The sequence below is a fragment of the Tyto alba genome, unplaced genomic scaffold, assembly GCF_018691265.1.
Source record: "Tyto alba isolate M040663 unplaced genomic scaffold, T.alba_DEE_v4.0 Super-Scaffold_49, whole genome shotgun sequence".
NCBI lineage: Eukaryota > Metazoa > Chordata > Aves > Strigiformes > Tytonidae > Tyto > Tyto alba.
This window is the reverse complement of record NW_024881325.1, coordinates 3,979,978-3,997,647: the sequence shown is the minus strand read 5'-3', so window position 1 is coordinate 3,997,647 and position 17,670 is coordinate 3,979,978. Positions and strand designations below refer to the sequence as shown.

At 40.0% G+C, this 17,670-nt stretch overlaps 1 protein-coding gene across 1 annotated transcript in view; it reads left to right on the top strand.

Moving 5' to 3' along the window:
• Positions 1–17,670, top strand: part of FGD3 (FYVE, RhoGEF and PH domain containing 3) — a 114,898-nt gene that overhangs the window by 64,427 nt on the left and 32,801 nt on the right. The window contains 5 exon segments of the mRNA XM_042807033.1: positions 3,849–4,017; positions 5,156–5,747; positions 12,534–12,623; positions 13,817–13,953; positions 15,704–15,860. Of these exon segments, the coding sequence (XP_042662967.1) occupies positions 3,849–4,017; positions 5,156–5,747; positions 12,534–12,623; positions 13,817–13,953; positions 15,704–15,860 (1,145 nt within the window).

Here is a 17,670-nt window from a genome sequence, read left to right as displayed (position 1 = left end):
TTTGTCAGACATTTTAAATAATGATTTTATTATTTCAATCCTTTATACTAAACCTATTTTTTAAAAGTATCTGCAGTTAGCTTACTTATCACAGTAGAGGACAAAATGTGATACTTTGCAAGGAGGGGAAGATGGTACAAGTTTTTTTTCTCTTCGCTTTTATTGACTTTGCAAATTTGAAAGGGCTTTTCTCCTTTGATAGTTCATTGGTCCCCTATTACTGTAAGGGTTGTATACCCGGTAAAGAAAGGGAAACACTTTATGTGTCTCCAGGAAAATGAAATTGTCAGAGTAACAAAAAAAAAAAAAAAAGTTGTTTCTGTAAAACTGACTGTATTCCAGCTGACATTTTTCCTGTAAACCATCCTTGCTTCTTCTTGGTGGACTTGTCCAAAAAAAAGTAGCTGTGATAGTGTGGTGCATTTCCTTGCAGCAGACATAAATCTTTCCTCAGTTTCTTGGTTGGTATTTTTATGCAAGAACCTTTCTTCCTGGGTCTTTCTCCCTAGAGCTACATGGATTCTTCATTATGGCCTGTTTTGTTGATTTGTTGGGTGGGATTTGCTGGCATCACCACCTGAGACTCTAGGAACAGATCTCTATCCCCACCCAAGGCTGTGCTGTTGGGTCATTTATTATTTTTTTGAGAGTATTCACTTCCCAGGGGATAACCCTTCATAATCTGTTTCATCATGTGTATTATTTTAAGTCTCTTCTAAGGGACTGTAACTGAAGCAAGGGCAACTCATGCCACTTGTATTTCTGTTTATTAGGTCCTCCCAGCTTTCCCAGTGAGTCACGACACACCCACCACAGCTGGAATGATTGATGGGAATGCCTCCATCAAATCACTAATAACTGTGTGCTGACTCTTGGCATTACTGTAGAGGAGACACTTGTGAGAGAAATTCATGTGGGGGGGGACACACTGAAGTAATGCAAAGGCTGAGGTGCTCATTTTGCAGTGGAGGAATGCTCCTTATTCCCTGCTATTTTACAGACCCAGGGCCAAGCCCAGCCTGTACCTTCTCCCACATATTTAACATTAGCTTTCCCTTTTCTAATTCTGTCCTGCTGCTTCTCCTTATTTCACTCATTCCTTTTGCAACAAAGATTTTGCGTCTTGGTTTTTGCGTCCTCCAAATAGCCATGAGCTGCTATGTAAAACCTTCAGCCTTCAGGTACCACCTGAAACGTACTCTGTAATACTAATAGCTCTTCCATACAGCTGGCTTGCTTTCTTTTCTCCACCAGTTTACCTGTCTGTGAACAGGACGGGCAGTGGAAGCTGCATGCAAGGTCATGCTGCTTTGTGGCTGGAATCCAGAGCAAGAAAATAGCAGCGTTGGTTCCTGCATGGGCTGGGAAGTGTGGAAGGTGGCTTCAGAGCATGGGCAGGAGTTCTGCTTGGGCTTCCATTGTGGGTCCTGGATCCCTACCTAAAAGTAGCACTTGCTTTTTTTCTGTGGCTGATTATTCACTTAGTACGGACAATGATGGTGCACAATGATGGAGATCATCTGGTGGTGTTTGGTTTTAGTGTGCAGATCCTTCACTCACTATTTTGTAGAAGTCTGAAATGGTTTTGAATTTAAAAGTCTGTATTGTGATACTGTAATTCCACTTCCTTGTAAATTCTGAATGTAGTCTTTTTGTGTTAGCTCTGGAGTAGACATCCTGTGTAGTTTAAATTTTGCTTCATAAGTAGTGCTTTATAAGGTCAGCGGCTTTGCCTCCAAACCAGTGTGCTGTTTTTCAAAATTATTTCAGTAAATAAAAAATCAGAACTAACAAAAATGTTTTCCTCCTTCCTTCTTGTCCAGTTCAGAGTGTGTTGTCTCAGGTGATTCAGGTGGAGTCCGCTAACAGGAAAGACATAAAATGTTTACATGGACAGCAGTGATACCTATTGCTGTTAATGTAAAGGCTTTGGGAGAGAACTTTGGATTCTGAGTGTTGTGGACCAGTCTGAAACGATGAAGGGCCTGATAGGGGATGTGGGGTAGGTTCTTTCCTGTCTGCCTGACGCATTATGCACCTTCTGTAAAGAGCCTAGAGCTTTCTTTTTCTGGCTAGATGAGCCAGATGGCTGTGTGAATATTTTTTTAAAAAGTTTGGTTTGTTTTTACAAGGAAAAATGTGGCCAGTCATTCACTGATCACATGGTGTGCAAGTGAAAACCTGGTAAACAAAATATAGAGCTTTACCATCCCATTTTTTTTTTACCATCCCATGCAAGATGATTTTTTTTTTTCCCTGCTTATCTGTTATTCCTGTGTAAGATAGGTTTTGTGGTGGTGTTTTGAAAATTGAACTGTAACACCTTTATTTTAAGACAGGAATCTCAGATGTTTTTGGAGACAGGGCAAATCAGTCCTTTTATATGAAGTGTCCCTTTAAAGCTCAAATCCTTAGAAGATTTGATTTTATTCTTTGGTGCTGAAATTAACTCGGTAATGCAGGTAGTTTAAAATCTGACCTATAATCAGAGCTTAAAAACTCTTTAACAGTCCTTCATCACTGACCTCAGACAACAACCATCCATAGCAGCTCCCCATCCGCTGGAGCAGGGATGACATCTGGGCCAATGTGGAGCTTAGAACAGATGCAGAGCCTTCTGCAGGGTAGGGACATAGGAATTGGCTTTTTGGGCGCATATGCCTCCATTTAGCCTCCTGAAGAAAGTAACCCTGAAATTACATTCAGAACAGTTGCTAATTAAAGCACCATTACAATGTTAATCACATTATACTGATGTGCCATCTGGACCATTTGAAAATTGAAAATGCTTGAAATAAATTATTCTTGAAAATGTTATTTAATGAAGCACATATTTAGACTTTCCTCATCTAATATGTTAACTCTTTGGGTAGTCTAGACTGGAGGGGATACTTGGCAGCACCGCTCCAAGTAAAATGCACTTTTAAAGTAATCACACCATTGGTTTTCCTACCTTTGAGTGTCACATCTGCCTATGTGAGGTTGCTTTCACTATATGAAACTATAACAGCATGTGAGCCTGTTGCCATGGGTTACTGCTTGCCTATTTCCAAATTTACTCTGCAATCAATATAAGGTCTGAATAAATTTTAAAAGTTACATTACATTTAAATTACATTTTTCTTAAAGTATTGTATTAAACTTTGTACCTTCGCCTCCTAGTGAATCCTTTAGTAAAACATATACCTTCTTGCAACATGTGTTTTATTTATGTCATATATAACTCAGTGTAGAACCGAAAGAGGAAGGAAATTTATGAAGAATATACTACAGAAGAGATGGGGGAGGGATAATGAAAGGAAGAAAAGCTATTATGTCCTGTCTGTGGCATTTTTGACCAAGCAAACACAAGACACTGAAATCCATGGTGGGATTGTTTTTTGGTGGTTTGTTTTGAGTTGGTTGTTTCATTTTTTTGGTTTGGTTGTTTTTTTTTTTTATTTTTTTCCCCAGCATAAGAGATTCAACAGAGTGCCTGAGTTTTGAAAAGTCATGTGAGGGGAAACTCGTTAGTGAGATTGAGATGGTGAGCACATTTGCTGAAACAAAGTGTGAGCTGTGCATCCTGTTTGGTAACAAGGAAGCGGTAAAGTTCTGTGAGCCACTTGGTTCGGTAACACATCTGATACAGCTGTAGAAGTAGAAAATAGCAGCCTGTAGTTTTTCTTTAGTATACAGCAGCTTGCTTTGGTATTGGAAATACTTTGGGACTGCCCCTGTGCAGTTTATAAAGGATGGTAAAAAAATGGATACCCCTCATTCTGCATTGAGCTCTTGGATTTTGTTCCCAGTTTAGGATAAAGATGATGGAGATTTATCCTCCTGTTTTTTCCCCTCTCTTTTATTAGTACCTCCTAAGCCTGTCCATCTCAAACCTGGGCAGGAAAGAATTCCTCCTGCACCTTCTCGGCCTTTGCCAGCTGATCCCAAGTCATCGAGGAGCTTAGCATCTGGAGAGGAAGAAATACCAATATCAGCCGGAGTCAACACGCTCATTGAGAAATTTGAAAGTATTAGGTAAATATGGCTTTGCAAGATCTGCTCTAATCTCCATTTTCTGCATTTTTAACTTAACGTATATCAGTATCATGTAGAAACTGCTCTTGGGATGTTTTCTACTGTAAGTATAAAACTTGACTACTCAATGTTTGGGTTTTGTTTTTGTTTTTTGTTGTTTTGTTTTTTTTTTTAATAAAACCATGTATTTCAGTGACTTTTCGTTTGTAACATACAGTTGTTCTTAAGGAGTTTAAGACCTGCTGAATTTGGTAAGTGTTCTAAACAGAAACAGGTGGTTCAGAGTCTGCTTTCAGTAAGTTGTCTTGATGTTGGGATGGGTTTTTGCATTATAGGAACTTAGTTATTGCGATATAAAATAATTGAGTTTTCTGTCTAAGACTCAATAAGCATCAAATATAATGTTAGCTTGCTTCTTGGAGGCAGGGGAGAGTTAAATCGCAATGTACTGTGAAATGATGTCATGTAGAGCAGTGTTTCCTCTGAAACTTTATCTATAAGAGACATTAAATAGGTTAAAATGTCTATATTTTGCTGTAAAAACAGATTGTTTTACAAACACATGAAAACTCTTTCTGAAGACCAGATCTGCCAGATGGAGCTAAGTAATTTTTTTTGTAAAGAGGGAGATGGAGACAGAGACACCATACTGTGCCTTGGAGTGTATTATCACCTAGGTAAATTGTTAAGGTGTCTTTGGAAAGGAAAAAGTAGTGCCTTCTTGTGCTTCAAAAACATCTGGCAGAAAATACCTTGAGTCAAGGCTTTGTTCTGTTGAAGAATGTGAGTTCTTGTTTAAATGAACCCACAATGAAATGTTCTTTTAAACGATGATTCCTTTCTCCCCAAACCTTCAAACCAGACTGTTCTTCAGGGCAGTGTGGGGAATATTAAAGGCTCAGAATTCTAGTGTGGTGCCTTTTCAGTAAAACTTATGTCTAGGGTTGATGTGTTTGTACTGGAAACTGTTGGGTGAATATTATCATAGCAATGGTCTCACACTTGCCTCCTAGGATTGTCAGGGGGGTGCAAGAAATACAACCTGAATCAGGTGATAATCAGGCCCTCTCATTTGAGGCATTCTTGAAACCTCTGAATGTTAATATGAAGGACTGTGGTTCTTTCTTTTCACCCACAGACAACCTGTACATATTCTTCAAAGAAACCAGCTGAATTTAGCTCTTAAGATGGAACCTGGTCTGGACTCATCCAAACAACTGAGCTTGTGTGACTGTGACATGGTGGCTTCCATCAGATCTCCCACAAATGAAAAAAGTGAGCTAGATGAAAGTGAGTCAGGCGTACTACACAGCGCAGATCTATCCAACACAGATATAATGAAGATTAAAGAGCTAAGCATAGGCAATAACAAAAGCCATGAAGACTGTCCTGCTGGGACTGTGAGCAAGGAGCCTTCTGGAGAACTTGGCAATAAAGACTTAACTGCAGAACTGAATGGTAAAATTCCCAACAGAGACAGTGGCATTGACAGTCCTTCTTGTAGCGTGGCAGGGGAAACTTTCCCCAGTGAAGAAGGTGCAGAGCAGAAGCAGCCCAGTGTGACTGGGAACCCAGGGGAGATGGAACCCAACAAAAAGGCTACCAAACCTTCCTCTACAGAGCAGAAGAGAGACTCTACACAAGATGAAGACAGTGACATTGATGAAGGAAGCAGTGAGGAGCAAGAGGCAGCAGAAGTGCCGAAGTTAGAATATTTAGATGCAAACAAGGTAAGGTAGTTTGTTTGTTGCTGTTATGTGCTCTGAAACCAGTTCCTGACTCTGGCCAGAGATCCCTTGCTCCACTTTCATATATTGTTTGGGTTTTTTGTTTGGTTAATTTTACATCAAAGGATCATGACAGTCATTAGAATTTCCTGCTTGATGCAGGTGATAACTTGTTCCTGACCTAGATAATATCTTTTAGAAAGGTCCCCAGTCTTGATTTAAAAGGTTTCATATAAGAGAATCCATCATAGCCAGAGGGAAGTTGTTAAAATTTATGTGCTTTAGTAGGTAAAGACTCGCACCTTGTGTTTCTTGTTTGAGTTTGTCTAGGTTCAGCTTCTTGCTGTTAAATCATTTTCTTTTTAGTGGGGCTCCATGACATGCAGAGGGCTAATTGGATAGTGCATCTTGCAGGGTCAGGGCCTTGCATCCTAGTATGCATGATGGAAATCTCTTCTAACAGTTATTTTTATTTTGGTTTGTTTTTTTACACAAAGTGAGTGCTTCTGTTGGTGTGACTACTTCTTGAGTGCAAAGAAGTTGTTTTGAGGGTAGTTATATCAAATTACTCTTCAGGAAACTGTAGCCAGAAGGGGTTTTCTTTGAACCCAGAGTAGTGTGGTCCAGGCTGTTTCGTATTTGCTGCAGCTGTGTAAGATTAATGACAGGTTCCTTTGGTTATCTGTTTATCGAGGGAAATGGGAAGGACCCAGCAGAGTAGGAAGCAGTAAGGCCTGCATGAAGCGGGTCTGTTTGGCCCAAGCCAACTGCATTCTGTAGATGGGGAGGATGTGATCTTGTTCGCCCCCCTGTGACTCTGCAGTCCTAGCTGGAAGTTGGTGTGGATTCAGGAGGGAAGAACCTGTCAGCTTGTTCCACCTCCCTGTGAGCCAGGGAGGACACCTGTGCCTGGGCACAGCCTACATCAGACGCGACTGCCTGGCCATGGAAGGCTGCGGTGCAGATTGCCTTGGGCTTGCGCAGGAGTAAACCCAAGGTAATGTGAGTCAGGATCTCAGACTGCAGCGTCTGTACTGCCAAAGGAGACCTCTGTCTTTTATCTTGTTTGGAGGAATTTAATGTAGGGGTCCACAGGAAACATCTTAGTGATGGGGACTCCAGTTAACATCTATCTATTAGCGTCTGTTAACACACTGAATTAACCTTGAATGCATCCATTGACATCTGGTATCTCTTTGGTAGTCTGTAGTGAAAGATGCTTTGCATCTCAAACGCAGCATCACCATCACGGTGGAAGGCTTCTTGCCTGCTGCTAAATATGTATTTACACATACACACACACACACTGAGAAATATTTGAATTATTTTATATTCATAATATATATATGTATGTGCATGTCTACAACAGGAATGTTATTTAAAAGATTGTTTGTTGGTTGCAACATGCCAGCAAGAAAATAATACGTTAAATTAAAAAATCTTTAATCTGGTCATTATATTTACTGTTTGGACTAGGAATGCACTATCAAACAAATTGTGGCAAAGTGGAAGATTTTACCATATAATTAAGAAAAGCTTTTCTGGTTTTTAAGATGTCAGAGTTTTGATGGCTGTTTTTAGTCTTGTTCCTTAGGTTAAGCATCCATATAGTGTGAAATAATGCTGATAAAACATATGTTTTATGAGGTCATAATTCTCTGTAGCATGCTTGGTGAATTTATAAAAGAGATAGGTATCTCTAGAGGAAGGTTTTTTTGTTGTTGTTCTCTTGTGTTGCTCTTCTTCCTGAAGTGCATTTGTGTGATGCACTTCCGGTTGTCCCATGCATTTTGAGTTGATTTCACTGTCCAAAAGGCAGTTTTGACACTGTCCAAGATGCACTGTTAGCTTGTTTTTGCAGCCACGTGGAGAGGGAAGGCTTACAGATTTACTGCCTCTTCTGTAGTGTAAGGATTGTGCCCTCTCCTGGGGATGTGGTGTGTGAAGCTGACCTTTGTGTTAGGTGTCCACATGATTATCCCACTCTCCCCTTTGGATTGTGTTGCAGATTTGGGGCAATATGGACTAAGGGTTAGGGTAAAGGGTCATAGCTTCCAGCGAGGAGAGCCAGTGTCATTCAAAGTTGACTTGTTCAGTGGTTATTTTTAGGCTGGAAGTTCACATCACCCTTGACAAAACTGGTAATATGCCAAAAAACAAGGTACCTGCCCTGCTGGAAGGAAGAAAGGAGAGTGCAGTCAGCACCAGCTGCTGCCTCGAGAGCTGGGGAGACCCCAGCTCCTTCAGAAAGCTTTGTGTCAGGAGCCAGCATTTTTTTCCTGCTTCCCCCTTCCTACCCCTTACACCAGGCTTTGCAGTTGCATGACTAAGGTAGCCAGTGCTCTCATTAAATATGCAAGTTTCCAGAAAGCTTTGTCATATTTGGAGGAGGATGCATAAGAAATACAGCTGCAGAATAATTTAATGATGTCTTAGTAACTCCTAGGATATCAAGTTAAGTGAAGCTCATGAATAAATACAAGTAAGAAGAAAAAGTCAGATTTGCTTTTTTCTTCTCTAATTTTCTACTTGAGATACCTCTCCATCCACCACCCGAGCTTTCACGCATCCTATGGCTGATGAAGTAACATTGCGTAATATGTGACTAGTGTTGTTTTATTTAGTCTAGTTTAGCTCTGCAGTGTGATGTGACTTCCTTTGGGAGTCTGCAGCACAGTCTAACAGGTCTCACTATTAGCACAATGTTATTGGAATATGTTTTAAAATCTCAGGAGTGACTTACTGGGATTTACAGTTATCCTTTGTCAAAATGAAAATGAACAAGGGGAGCTTATTAGTTTTGATAATGTCTCAAGAAAATGTCAGGAGCTCCAGGAACTGAGGCATGTTAGCCTTGGTAGTTACAAAGAAAAGAAATTACATAAAAATGAGAATTGAGGGGCTGTCATGCTTTGTAGTCATATACTCAAGGCTTCTGCTGACTGCCTGGGAGCAAGAGAGTAATGCTTCTGAGATGGCTAGCACTTATTCCTATCTTTTTATTTACATATTTTTCATGAAGAATAATATGTGCTTGTTAGTAATCACCGAAAAAAAAAAAAATGCCTTTCTTCATCTGCCCCGCTTCCTGCTGTGTAAAACAGTAATAATGAAGTCCCACATGGGCCTCATATAGGCACTGACACACACTTCCATTCTGCCTGTACATGGCTAGAGTTTCACTTCTCATTTAATTGTACAGTTTGTGTTGGAAAATTTGGCCTGCAGTCTCCTACAAGTCAGACCTTTGCCTTTGGGTAAGGTTATCTCCATGTATATTCTGCAAAACATATGCATAGGTCAATGTTTTAGTCATAATGCTGGTCAAGAAACATCAGATACATTCGTTCTGTTTTGGTTTGGTTTTTTTTAATATTCTAAAGAAATTGAAATCTCAGTACAACAGAGAAGACAACCAAGCATAGGACAACATTTCCATATTGTTTTCAGCATTTTTGAGTAGGAAGTTGTCAGTAATCTTTCTGAGACTTTTTGTTCTTTGTAGGGGTGACTGGTGGGGCCTTAAAGCATAACTATGTATGATTTTAACCTTAGCTGTATCCCAGTGGCTTTCTTGCAAGAATTCCTGAAAGGCCCTTTTGATAGAGATACTAACCGAATATGGTTGTGCACAGCCAGTTGTATGAGAAATGATTGTTGTAGGGTATTGCCCAAGTTTTCCCATAGCAAGCCTCTGTTTTTTCTTCAGAATTTCATTTCAAATTTGCTTTTCATGATAGCCAGGTCAGTCTTTGCATGCATGAATCCGTGGCCTGGGCGTGCTTGGCGGGTGCCCAGCTGGGTTTGTGAGTGGGTTCGCAGGAAGCAGTGATGCACTTGTGGCCACTTAATTGCAGAAATCAGCTCAGCATATGTGTTCCCCAGTTTGTGTCTGTGATTGGGGCAGTGGAGGTGCAAATGCATTCCCACCGCAGGTGTGAATCTGACCTTTATGAGAAGCTGGTTCTGTTTGTTTTCAGTCTGGTGTTTCCTTTTTCTTTAAAATGTTGTATGGACAGTTGGGGCTGGAAGTGAAAGAGCATTGTGGGACTGCTGCTTGGAGCACTGCAGTGAGCTTCCTGTGTCATGAAGTCAACACCTACGGCTTCCCTTTTCTCATCTTTCTTGTCGCCCCGCCAGCTAAACTTGTTTTAACAAGGCTCAGCAGTAGAAGTGTGATTGTAAGGTATGACTGTGGAGAACAGTCGTAACATGCTGCGGCCATGCTGAGCAGTCAGTCAGCAAGTGCATTGGGCAAAGCAGAACATAATCCACACTTGAGTTTGCAAAGTTGTTTTACTTTTCCCTTTGAAACACAGACCATGAAATATCTCATTCACAGCGAACTGAATTATGGCTCAGGCTTTGTTAAAGCTGTCCTGCCATGGCACAAAATAAGGTTAGAAGAATGGGACTGCCTCACATTTAATTAATCCACTGTTTCATTTAAAATGTTATGTCCATTGAAAAGCAAGTATGTTGCAAATTAGTCTGAAAAACATGCCTATCTGCCCCTAGCAGAGACCAACTGGAGTTAGAGTTGGTCTTTAAAACTGAGCTCAAGCTGAGAGTCTGTTCAGCCATTGTTTGGTATTTAAGCAGATGTCAGCAAGTTTTTTGGAAATATAAACTGAATTGCAGGTGGTGAAGGTCAGGAGGTTAAAAAGTGTCCGTGCTATGTAAAGGTTTACTTCTGAGAGCAAATGTATCTGGTTGGAAATAATTATTTTTCAGATTCTGAATTCAAACAAATGAAAGGATGCTCTTGGTGGCTGGTGTACTGACCTGTTACGTCAGTGCCTTTCATTCAGGCGCTCTTCTGTGCCCAGCCAAACTGGAAGATAAATCCTTTCTCCATAAGAGATCCTCATAGTTACTGGAATTTGAATGGCCAGAAATGCATTTCATTATAAGCTGTAATATGCTATATTTGCTTATAACAAGTTCAAAGCTTTGTTGTGATTTTTTTTTTTCTTTTCCCCTAAATATTAATATACATCACATGAACAAACAGAGCAGGTTGTTGTGTAGCATGTTAGAATAGCTTAAAAGAGTATTTGAGTTTGCTTGAAATAATTGGAGTAGTGGAGTAGGCAGAGTGTGTCAAAGCTTTATTCATGGCTTGTTTGCCTGTCTCCAGGTTTCTGCCTAGAGAGAGGGATTGCTTTAAAGAAAAACTGATGCTGTTTCAAATCCAGAAAAGCTATTCACCTTCCTTCAATTAATACTTATATCATGGAACTGTGGGTACTTCCTGCCAAGTGGTATCTCATTTCATGTAGGATAACTGTGAGTCTGGTTGGTTTGAATTCATGGCTAGCTTTGAAAAGGCTTTGAGGTCTTTCTGTTGTATTGCAGTTTGCTTGAATAAGGGGGAGTGTTATTTAAATCTTTCTTGTCAGCTTTGTTTGGAAGCAAAATAAGCTGATGTTGAAGAAATGTAAAGAAGGCATTTAATCGACATTTTCTAACAATCTGATGGTGTCCTCCAGGGTTATGTCTAGAAATGCCTGCCACAAATGCTAGCAAGTGCACAGAGATAGGCATTTGGGATAGAAAGTGCCGTTGCTGATGGGGACCCGAGGTGCTTCCTAAACTGGAATCAGCCCTGCGTGTTTAACAGACTTCAGCTGGACTTTTACTCCATGGATTTGTCCAGTCTGTTCGTGAACTTGCATGAAGACTTACTGTCTGCAGTGGCATATTGCCTGAGGAAGCAGCTCTTTGTCTTGAAGCAGCACCTTGGTGATTTTATTTGATGGCCTTTAATTTTCCCATGGAGGAAATAGTGAATAATTGCACCCAGTTCATGCTCTCTGTTCCATTAATCATTTATACATCTCTTACCCTCATTGCAGTTGTCTTTTTTTTTTTTTTTCTGGATCCAGCTCAGTAAAATTTCCCTACATTTGATCATCCTTGCTGCCCATTTTGAATGTTTGCATTCCTGAACACAGAACAGCCAACCCCCAGTTCTGGACTGTTTGGTTATATGTAAGCATGACATTTAAAGTCTAGGTCCTTTAAAAAGTATCTCAAATTTTTCAGAAAGCTAAAGCCTGTATCCGAATAATTCAAGTATTTTTAAGCACTTGGAGAGTGAAGAGTCTGTGTAGCTTTTGGCTAAACTGCGAATAAGGTCGGTGCTTCATAACTGCGTCCAGGTTTTTTAATTAGTTCTTTCTCATTTTATTTTTTTAAATGAGATTAATGAAAGACTCAACTGAGTGACTCAGGTTACATTGCCGAAAATTCTTTCCAGGGAATTGGCTGGTGTTTAAAGCTGCACAAAAGTCTAAGGAATATGTCATAGAGAGTAGTACTATGCTGGCCAGGGAGAGAAATATATGGCCAAACAGGTCTGGTTTGTAGTTTTCTTTTTAGTCACAGGACCTGAATCCAAAAAGGAGAACAGTTGATTTACAATCTCGTGCCTTAGTTACCAAACAGACTAGACGGCTAGACTTATTTCCAGATTTGGAGGATGATTCTGGTTCTTTATAGAAAACTATAATGAACTAAAGCGATATCCTGACCAGCCATTGACTGTGTTATTAATTGCTCTTTCAGAAAATAGCTTTAGAAATCTCTCCAGAGGACACTGATCCTTTGATGAGGAGTGCAGAGCAGGTTCTGAAATGTGTTAGTCTCCTTCACTTCAGGCTTCTCTACTGTCAGGGAATTTGCCTCAATGAGAAAATGGCAGAGAGAACAGCTGATGATACTTAGGTTTGTAGGTGCCGATGGATTGTGTTATTTGTCATTTTGTTTTGTTTTGTTTTTTTCCAGTGTACAGAGCCCCAAAAGCTATTCAACATTGCAAATGAACTGCTCCATACAGAAGAAGCATATGTTAAGAGACTCCATCTGTTGGACCAGGTAATTCAATTTTTAATGAACTATGTTTTCTTCTCTGTGAGCAGCAATGATGTCTCCCGTTCATCCCCTAACCTAGAGCCCAATAGTGTAAAAACGCTGTTTATAGGTGGGAGATGGAGTTTGTTTGCCAGGCTGCGTGCCATGGGTCCCAGAGGTGAGGTTTTGGCAAGAAGGTTCCCTCAGCTGGAACCTAAGGGCTAGGAAGTCAGAAAGAGGGATGGGAACACAGTAGCCCAAGATACAGACACCATCAGCATTTGGTTCCTCCCTGAGCATACGTAGAAAGGAAATCACAGAGATGCTGAATTCACTGAGAAATTATGAAAACCGTGATTGCTCTGTAACATGCAAGAGGTTTGAGTTTTATTAAATTCAAGCCACATGGTCCAGCCCCATAGTCACAGTGGATTATTTTTTTTCTTTACGTACCCTGTTTCATAATTGTTATCCATCATGTTTACATGTGAGGATAAAGTAAAACTGGTGTGATGAGTCTGAACTTTCTTCCACATAGACATTGAGGTGAGTCTACACAGTTCAGGCATTTCTATAATTATGTCAAAGAAAAAACCCACATGAATGTGCAGGAAAGAAGTAAAAATGAGGGTAAGTCATATTACTAACTAAGTGCTTTTTAAAAAACCAAACAAACCAAACAAAAATTGTCACCTGGCTAGAAATCTTGTTAGAAGCTATAACTTGCAGAGCCACCTACCTTCCAATTCTAGGACCTCTGCCCAATGGTTGTTTTGGATGAGCAGAGACTGTTTCAAGACCTTAGAAATTTGAAGAGTGTCTTTCCCTTTTGTTCAGTAGTGTAATTTTTTCCCAGTGTAATCACATGGTTTATTTTGCTTCATGTAAATAAGAATAAATGCTCTTCAGGGACCGGTTGTTCTTTGCAACTTGCACTCCCGAATAAGAGAAGTCTGATCTTCTCAATAGTTTCAGTCTTTTTTTGACTTACCCCTGATTTTTTTAAATTTATGACTATGGCCTATAGTCATAAATCTAACCCTAATTGGCAGTGGTTTTGTGAACCTCTTGAAGGACCCCAAGGACTGACTGCCGGAAGTCAAAAATTGTAACTCTCTTCTGTCAGTCAGCTTTGTAATATTGGAATCTAAAGCCAGCATCTCTGGGATTGTTTTTTTTGTAAATATATGTTGGTACTATCTTTTTGTCTTCTGCAGGTTTTTTGCACAAAGTTGTCAGAAGCAGGTATTTCATCTGAAGTGATAACGGGCATCTTTTCAAATATTTCTTCCATCTATTGTTTCCACGGGCAATTTCTTCTTCCTGAGCTCAAAACAAGAATTAAACAAGAATGGTGGGTAACTGTCATTAAAATTATTTTAAAAATACATTTTCAAGAAACTATAGAAACTGTAAGGCCTAGTCTAACTCCACACTTTCAGTTGTTTAATGCAGTAGTTCACTTGTTATTTAATACATTAGTATGGAGTCTTGTAAGCATTTCTACCTAGAGAAATAGACCTGAGCACTCAAAATTTCCAGACTACCTTGTGAGAATTTTTTCAGTCCAAAGTATTACTAGAGCTTTTTTTCTTACTGTATATCCACTCTTCTGTTATTGCAGTAGTATGAAATTGCAGTATTAGGAAGGAAGGAAATTGCTTATTTTGGCCCCATAGATGAAGTATTTTGGCCCCACTGTGAAGTATTAAAAAGAGTAGTTACTTCTCAGAGGAAAATGCGTCATCATGTCACGGTCTAGACTTCACATGCCATGTTGGAGACTTCATCAGAAATTTCCATTTCATATTTGCTTTCATTAATTTTGTTACGGTTATGTAAAATTTAATTTAACGTTAAAATTAACATTATAGCAGACAACCAATGGAAAATCTGGACAGATATGATAGATTACTTCATATCTATAAATCTGCTTATGTCTGTTATGCAATCACTTGTGTTGTTGAGAACCACAGCATTGCACAAGTTTTTACCCCAGAATTTGTTGGCCTCCTGTTCTAGGAGATTATTACTGGTTACAGTGTATATGTATTTTTCTTTAAGAAAATAGGTGTAGGGGTTTTGTTTGTTTGTTAGGGGGGTTTTGTTTGTTTGTTTTTTCAATGAGTAAGAAAGGTCAAATACCAATTAAAATTTGCCTCCTGTAGTAAGTTGTAGATAAAGCAGAAATGCGGTGATAGTTAGAAAGGCAGGTTTGTAAGGCAGATCAAAGAAACTTGATTTGAGATGATATGTTGGCTGCAAAGAGTGTCCTGAAGGAAGATGCAGATAGTGCTGACACTGCACCTTTCCAAGTACCTTAAATGACAAAGACAAGACTAGAGTTCGCAGATTTCTTGGCTGAGTCCAGACTTCACATAGTTCATCAGTGACCAGAAGGAATAAAGGAGTCTCAGCACCTTTGCACTTGACTTGCACTGACAGGGACAGCTGTAATAAAAGGTCGGGAAAACTAGGGAGTCTGGAAGTCAGAAGAGGGCAGAAGCTTTTTAAAAGGCTAAAGAGAGTCTAGTTCGGTCAGACTGCAAGTCACAAGTTCAGCAGGAGAGAAAAGCTGTGGGAAAGATGTCTGGCACTCTTCCTGGCTGAGAATTTGGAGGCAAAGATGTGTTGCTACGTTTGCTCCCAGCCTTGATGGGGGAGTCTCTAGGCAAACATGTATCTGGTCCCCTGGGACTACCCAGCTGAACTGAGTGATCTCTTTGCATTAAAACCTCTTCAGATGTTTGGCTGTGGTGGAAAAGATGATTTTTTTAAAAGTAAACGTTTACCACAAAATTTTGAGCTGGACAGCAGGGAGAGATGTTTCTTTAACAAGTCAGTTTGAATCTGATCTTCACTTAAGAGAGTGACTGTAGGGGCAGAAATACCATCCTTTGAACATCTAGATTCATGTTTAAAGTTTCATCTAGGGTACTGTATGGATTACTTTAAAGTAAACTTAGCCTGAAATATATTGATTACATATGTGTGTAAGCACTTGCGAATGTGGGAGACAACTTCAAGTCTTACAGTTGTGTTTTCTCTCTGAAGATAGTATTGATTTCCAGAGATTTCAGTACTTACCTGTCTCTTTCTCATAGGAATGTCAACCCACGGCTAGGAGATATCCTACAGAAACTTGCTCCTTTTCTGAAGATGTATGGAGAATATGTAAAGAACTTCGACAGGGCAATGGACATGGTGAACACATGTATGCAGAGGTCCTCTCCATTCAAAGATGTTGTTCAGAACATACAGGTATGTTGTTAGTTGGCATAATATAGCTTGGAGTTCCTCATTTATTTGTGTGAGGGTTTTTTTTTTCCAGTGCATGACAAAGTGTTTAGCTATAAGATAATACTGCTCTGATACTAATTCTCTTACTCATTACTAATTTTAATTGCTTTTTAATAAATACATTTTCATTCTGATGTGGGTATGTTTGAGTTTGGGCATGTCACTGGCAGCATCTGCTGTTGGTCTGATTTTTCTAAGGCTCACTAAGTGGCATGCAGGTCTTGGCGATCACAGCTCTGCAGGAGGATGCTTAGCATTGATTTTCATATGTTTTCTCTTAATTATATCAAAAGCTGTGTGGGGAGGGGGAAGAGATCTGCTTATGCTGATGTATTTGTAAGACCCCTCTCCCCCTCAGGCCCTGGGCCAGCTGAAGGGGGGGATGCCACAGGCTCCAGCACACTTATAAGTGTCGCTCCACTGGTGCTGGGAAAGCAGATACTGTCCTTTGGGAGGGAATGGCTGGCAGGGAGCACGTTAAACTGAGGAGGAAGCACAGCTGCCTGCCCTAAATGGGAGGATTGTGGCTGGGCCAGCTGTTGGGAATCAAGTAATCCCTCAGCAAGCTGGGAGAGGAGAGGCCCTGTCTGGAGGGTCAGAGCTGCTGGCTGACCGGTGACTCAAGCAGAAGCTTGGAGAAGCAGAAACTGGGGAAGGTCCTCTCCTATCAGGCTCTCACTCCATGTGGCCTTTTCTTAACTCATTTTCTGTCTGAAGCCAGCCTGCTGTCACCGAGATTCTGCACAGCAAGCACTGTAAAAAAGAAGCAGCGCACAGGTGTTTTGCTGTCTTCAGTTTGTGCCAAGCCACCGACATGGCTTTCTGAAGTATAAATCAGTTTGTGACTGTTTTCCCTACAGCACAGGCTTTTGCCCACCCTAAAATTCATCTGTCTCTTCTCACCACCAAGCTACCAACACAAACGGTTTGTGTTAGCTGTCAGTCTGCAGCTGAGACAGTATTTCTACTGTTTCTTGAGCAAAACTTTGACAGGCGGTATGAGTGCAGGCAATACATATAGGAGATGCAATTCCGAAGCCTACTGATGACAGTATTTCACTGTAGGTTATTTTAACAGCAGCATTACAGCACCTTCTGCTTCTGTCAATGACCATAGATACAGGAGGCAAAGATTTGACCCAGAATACTTACTCCACTCATCTGACCTATCTCTGTGCTATCAAAACCCACAGTTACTTTTGAAAGTACCAGCTGAAGTCTGCTGAGATCCTGCAGTAGCACATTGTCCACCTAAGCTGTTAATGGAATACAGCTTAAGGCATTAACAATTATTAATTATGCTAAACTAGGGAAAACAGAAAACAAAAATCAAATGGTACTTACAAGTGAATGACTGTGACTTATCAAGTTTACTTTTGCTGACCTTGAAGATAAACATTCTTTCTATTCTGTTCACATCCACCTACTGGAGCCAAAAATTGATAGCTGGTGAGTTTATTAGGACTATTCTTTTGTCAGCTTTCTCCTTATACCATCACATGAGTACTTTTTAATATATATTTCTATGGTTTGGATTATCACATGAATTAAATACAGAATAAACTTTTATCCTTCCTCTAGTAAAGTAATTTCAATTGCCATGTAAACTCTGTAAAATTTTAAGAATTGCATATCATTAAAGTTTTCCCATTTGGAACAGTTTATTTTGTCACTGCTGACTTTTTAGAGAGGATACACTTGGCATGTGAATACAACTGACGTGAGCCTTCAAGTGACTTCCTCTGCTGCTTTCCTATTGCTGTTCAGTGTT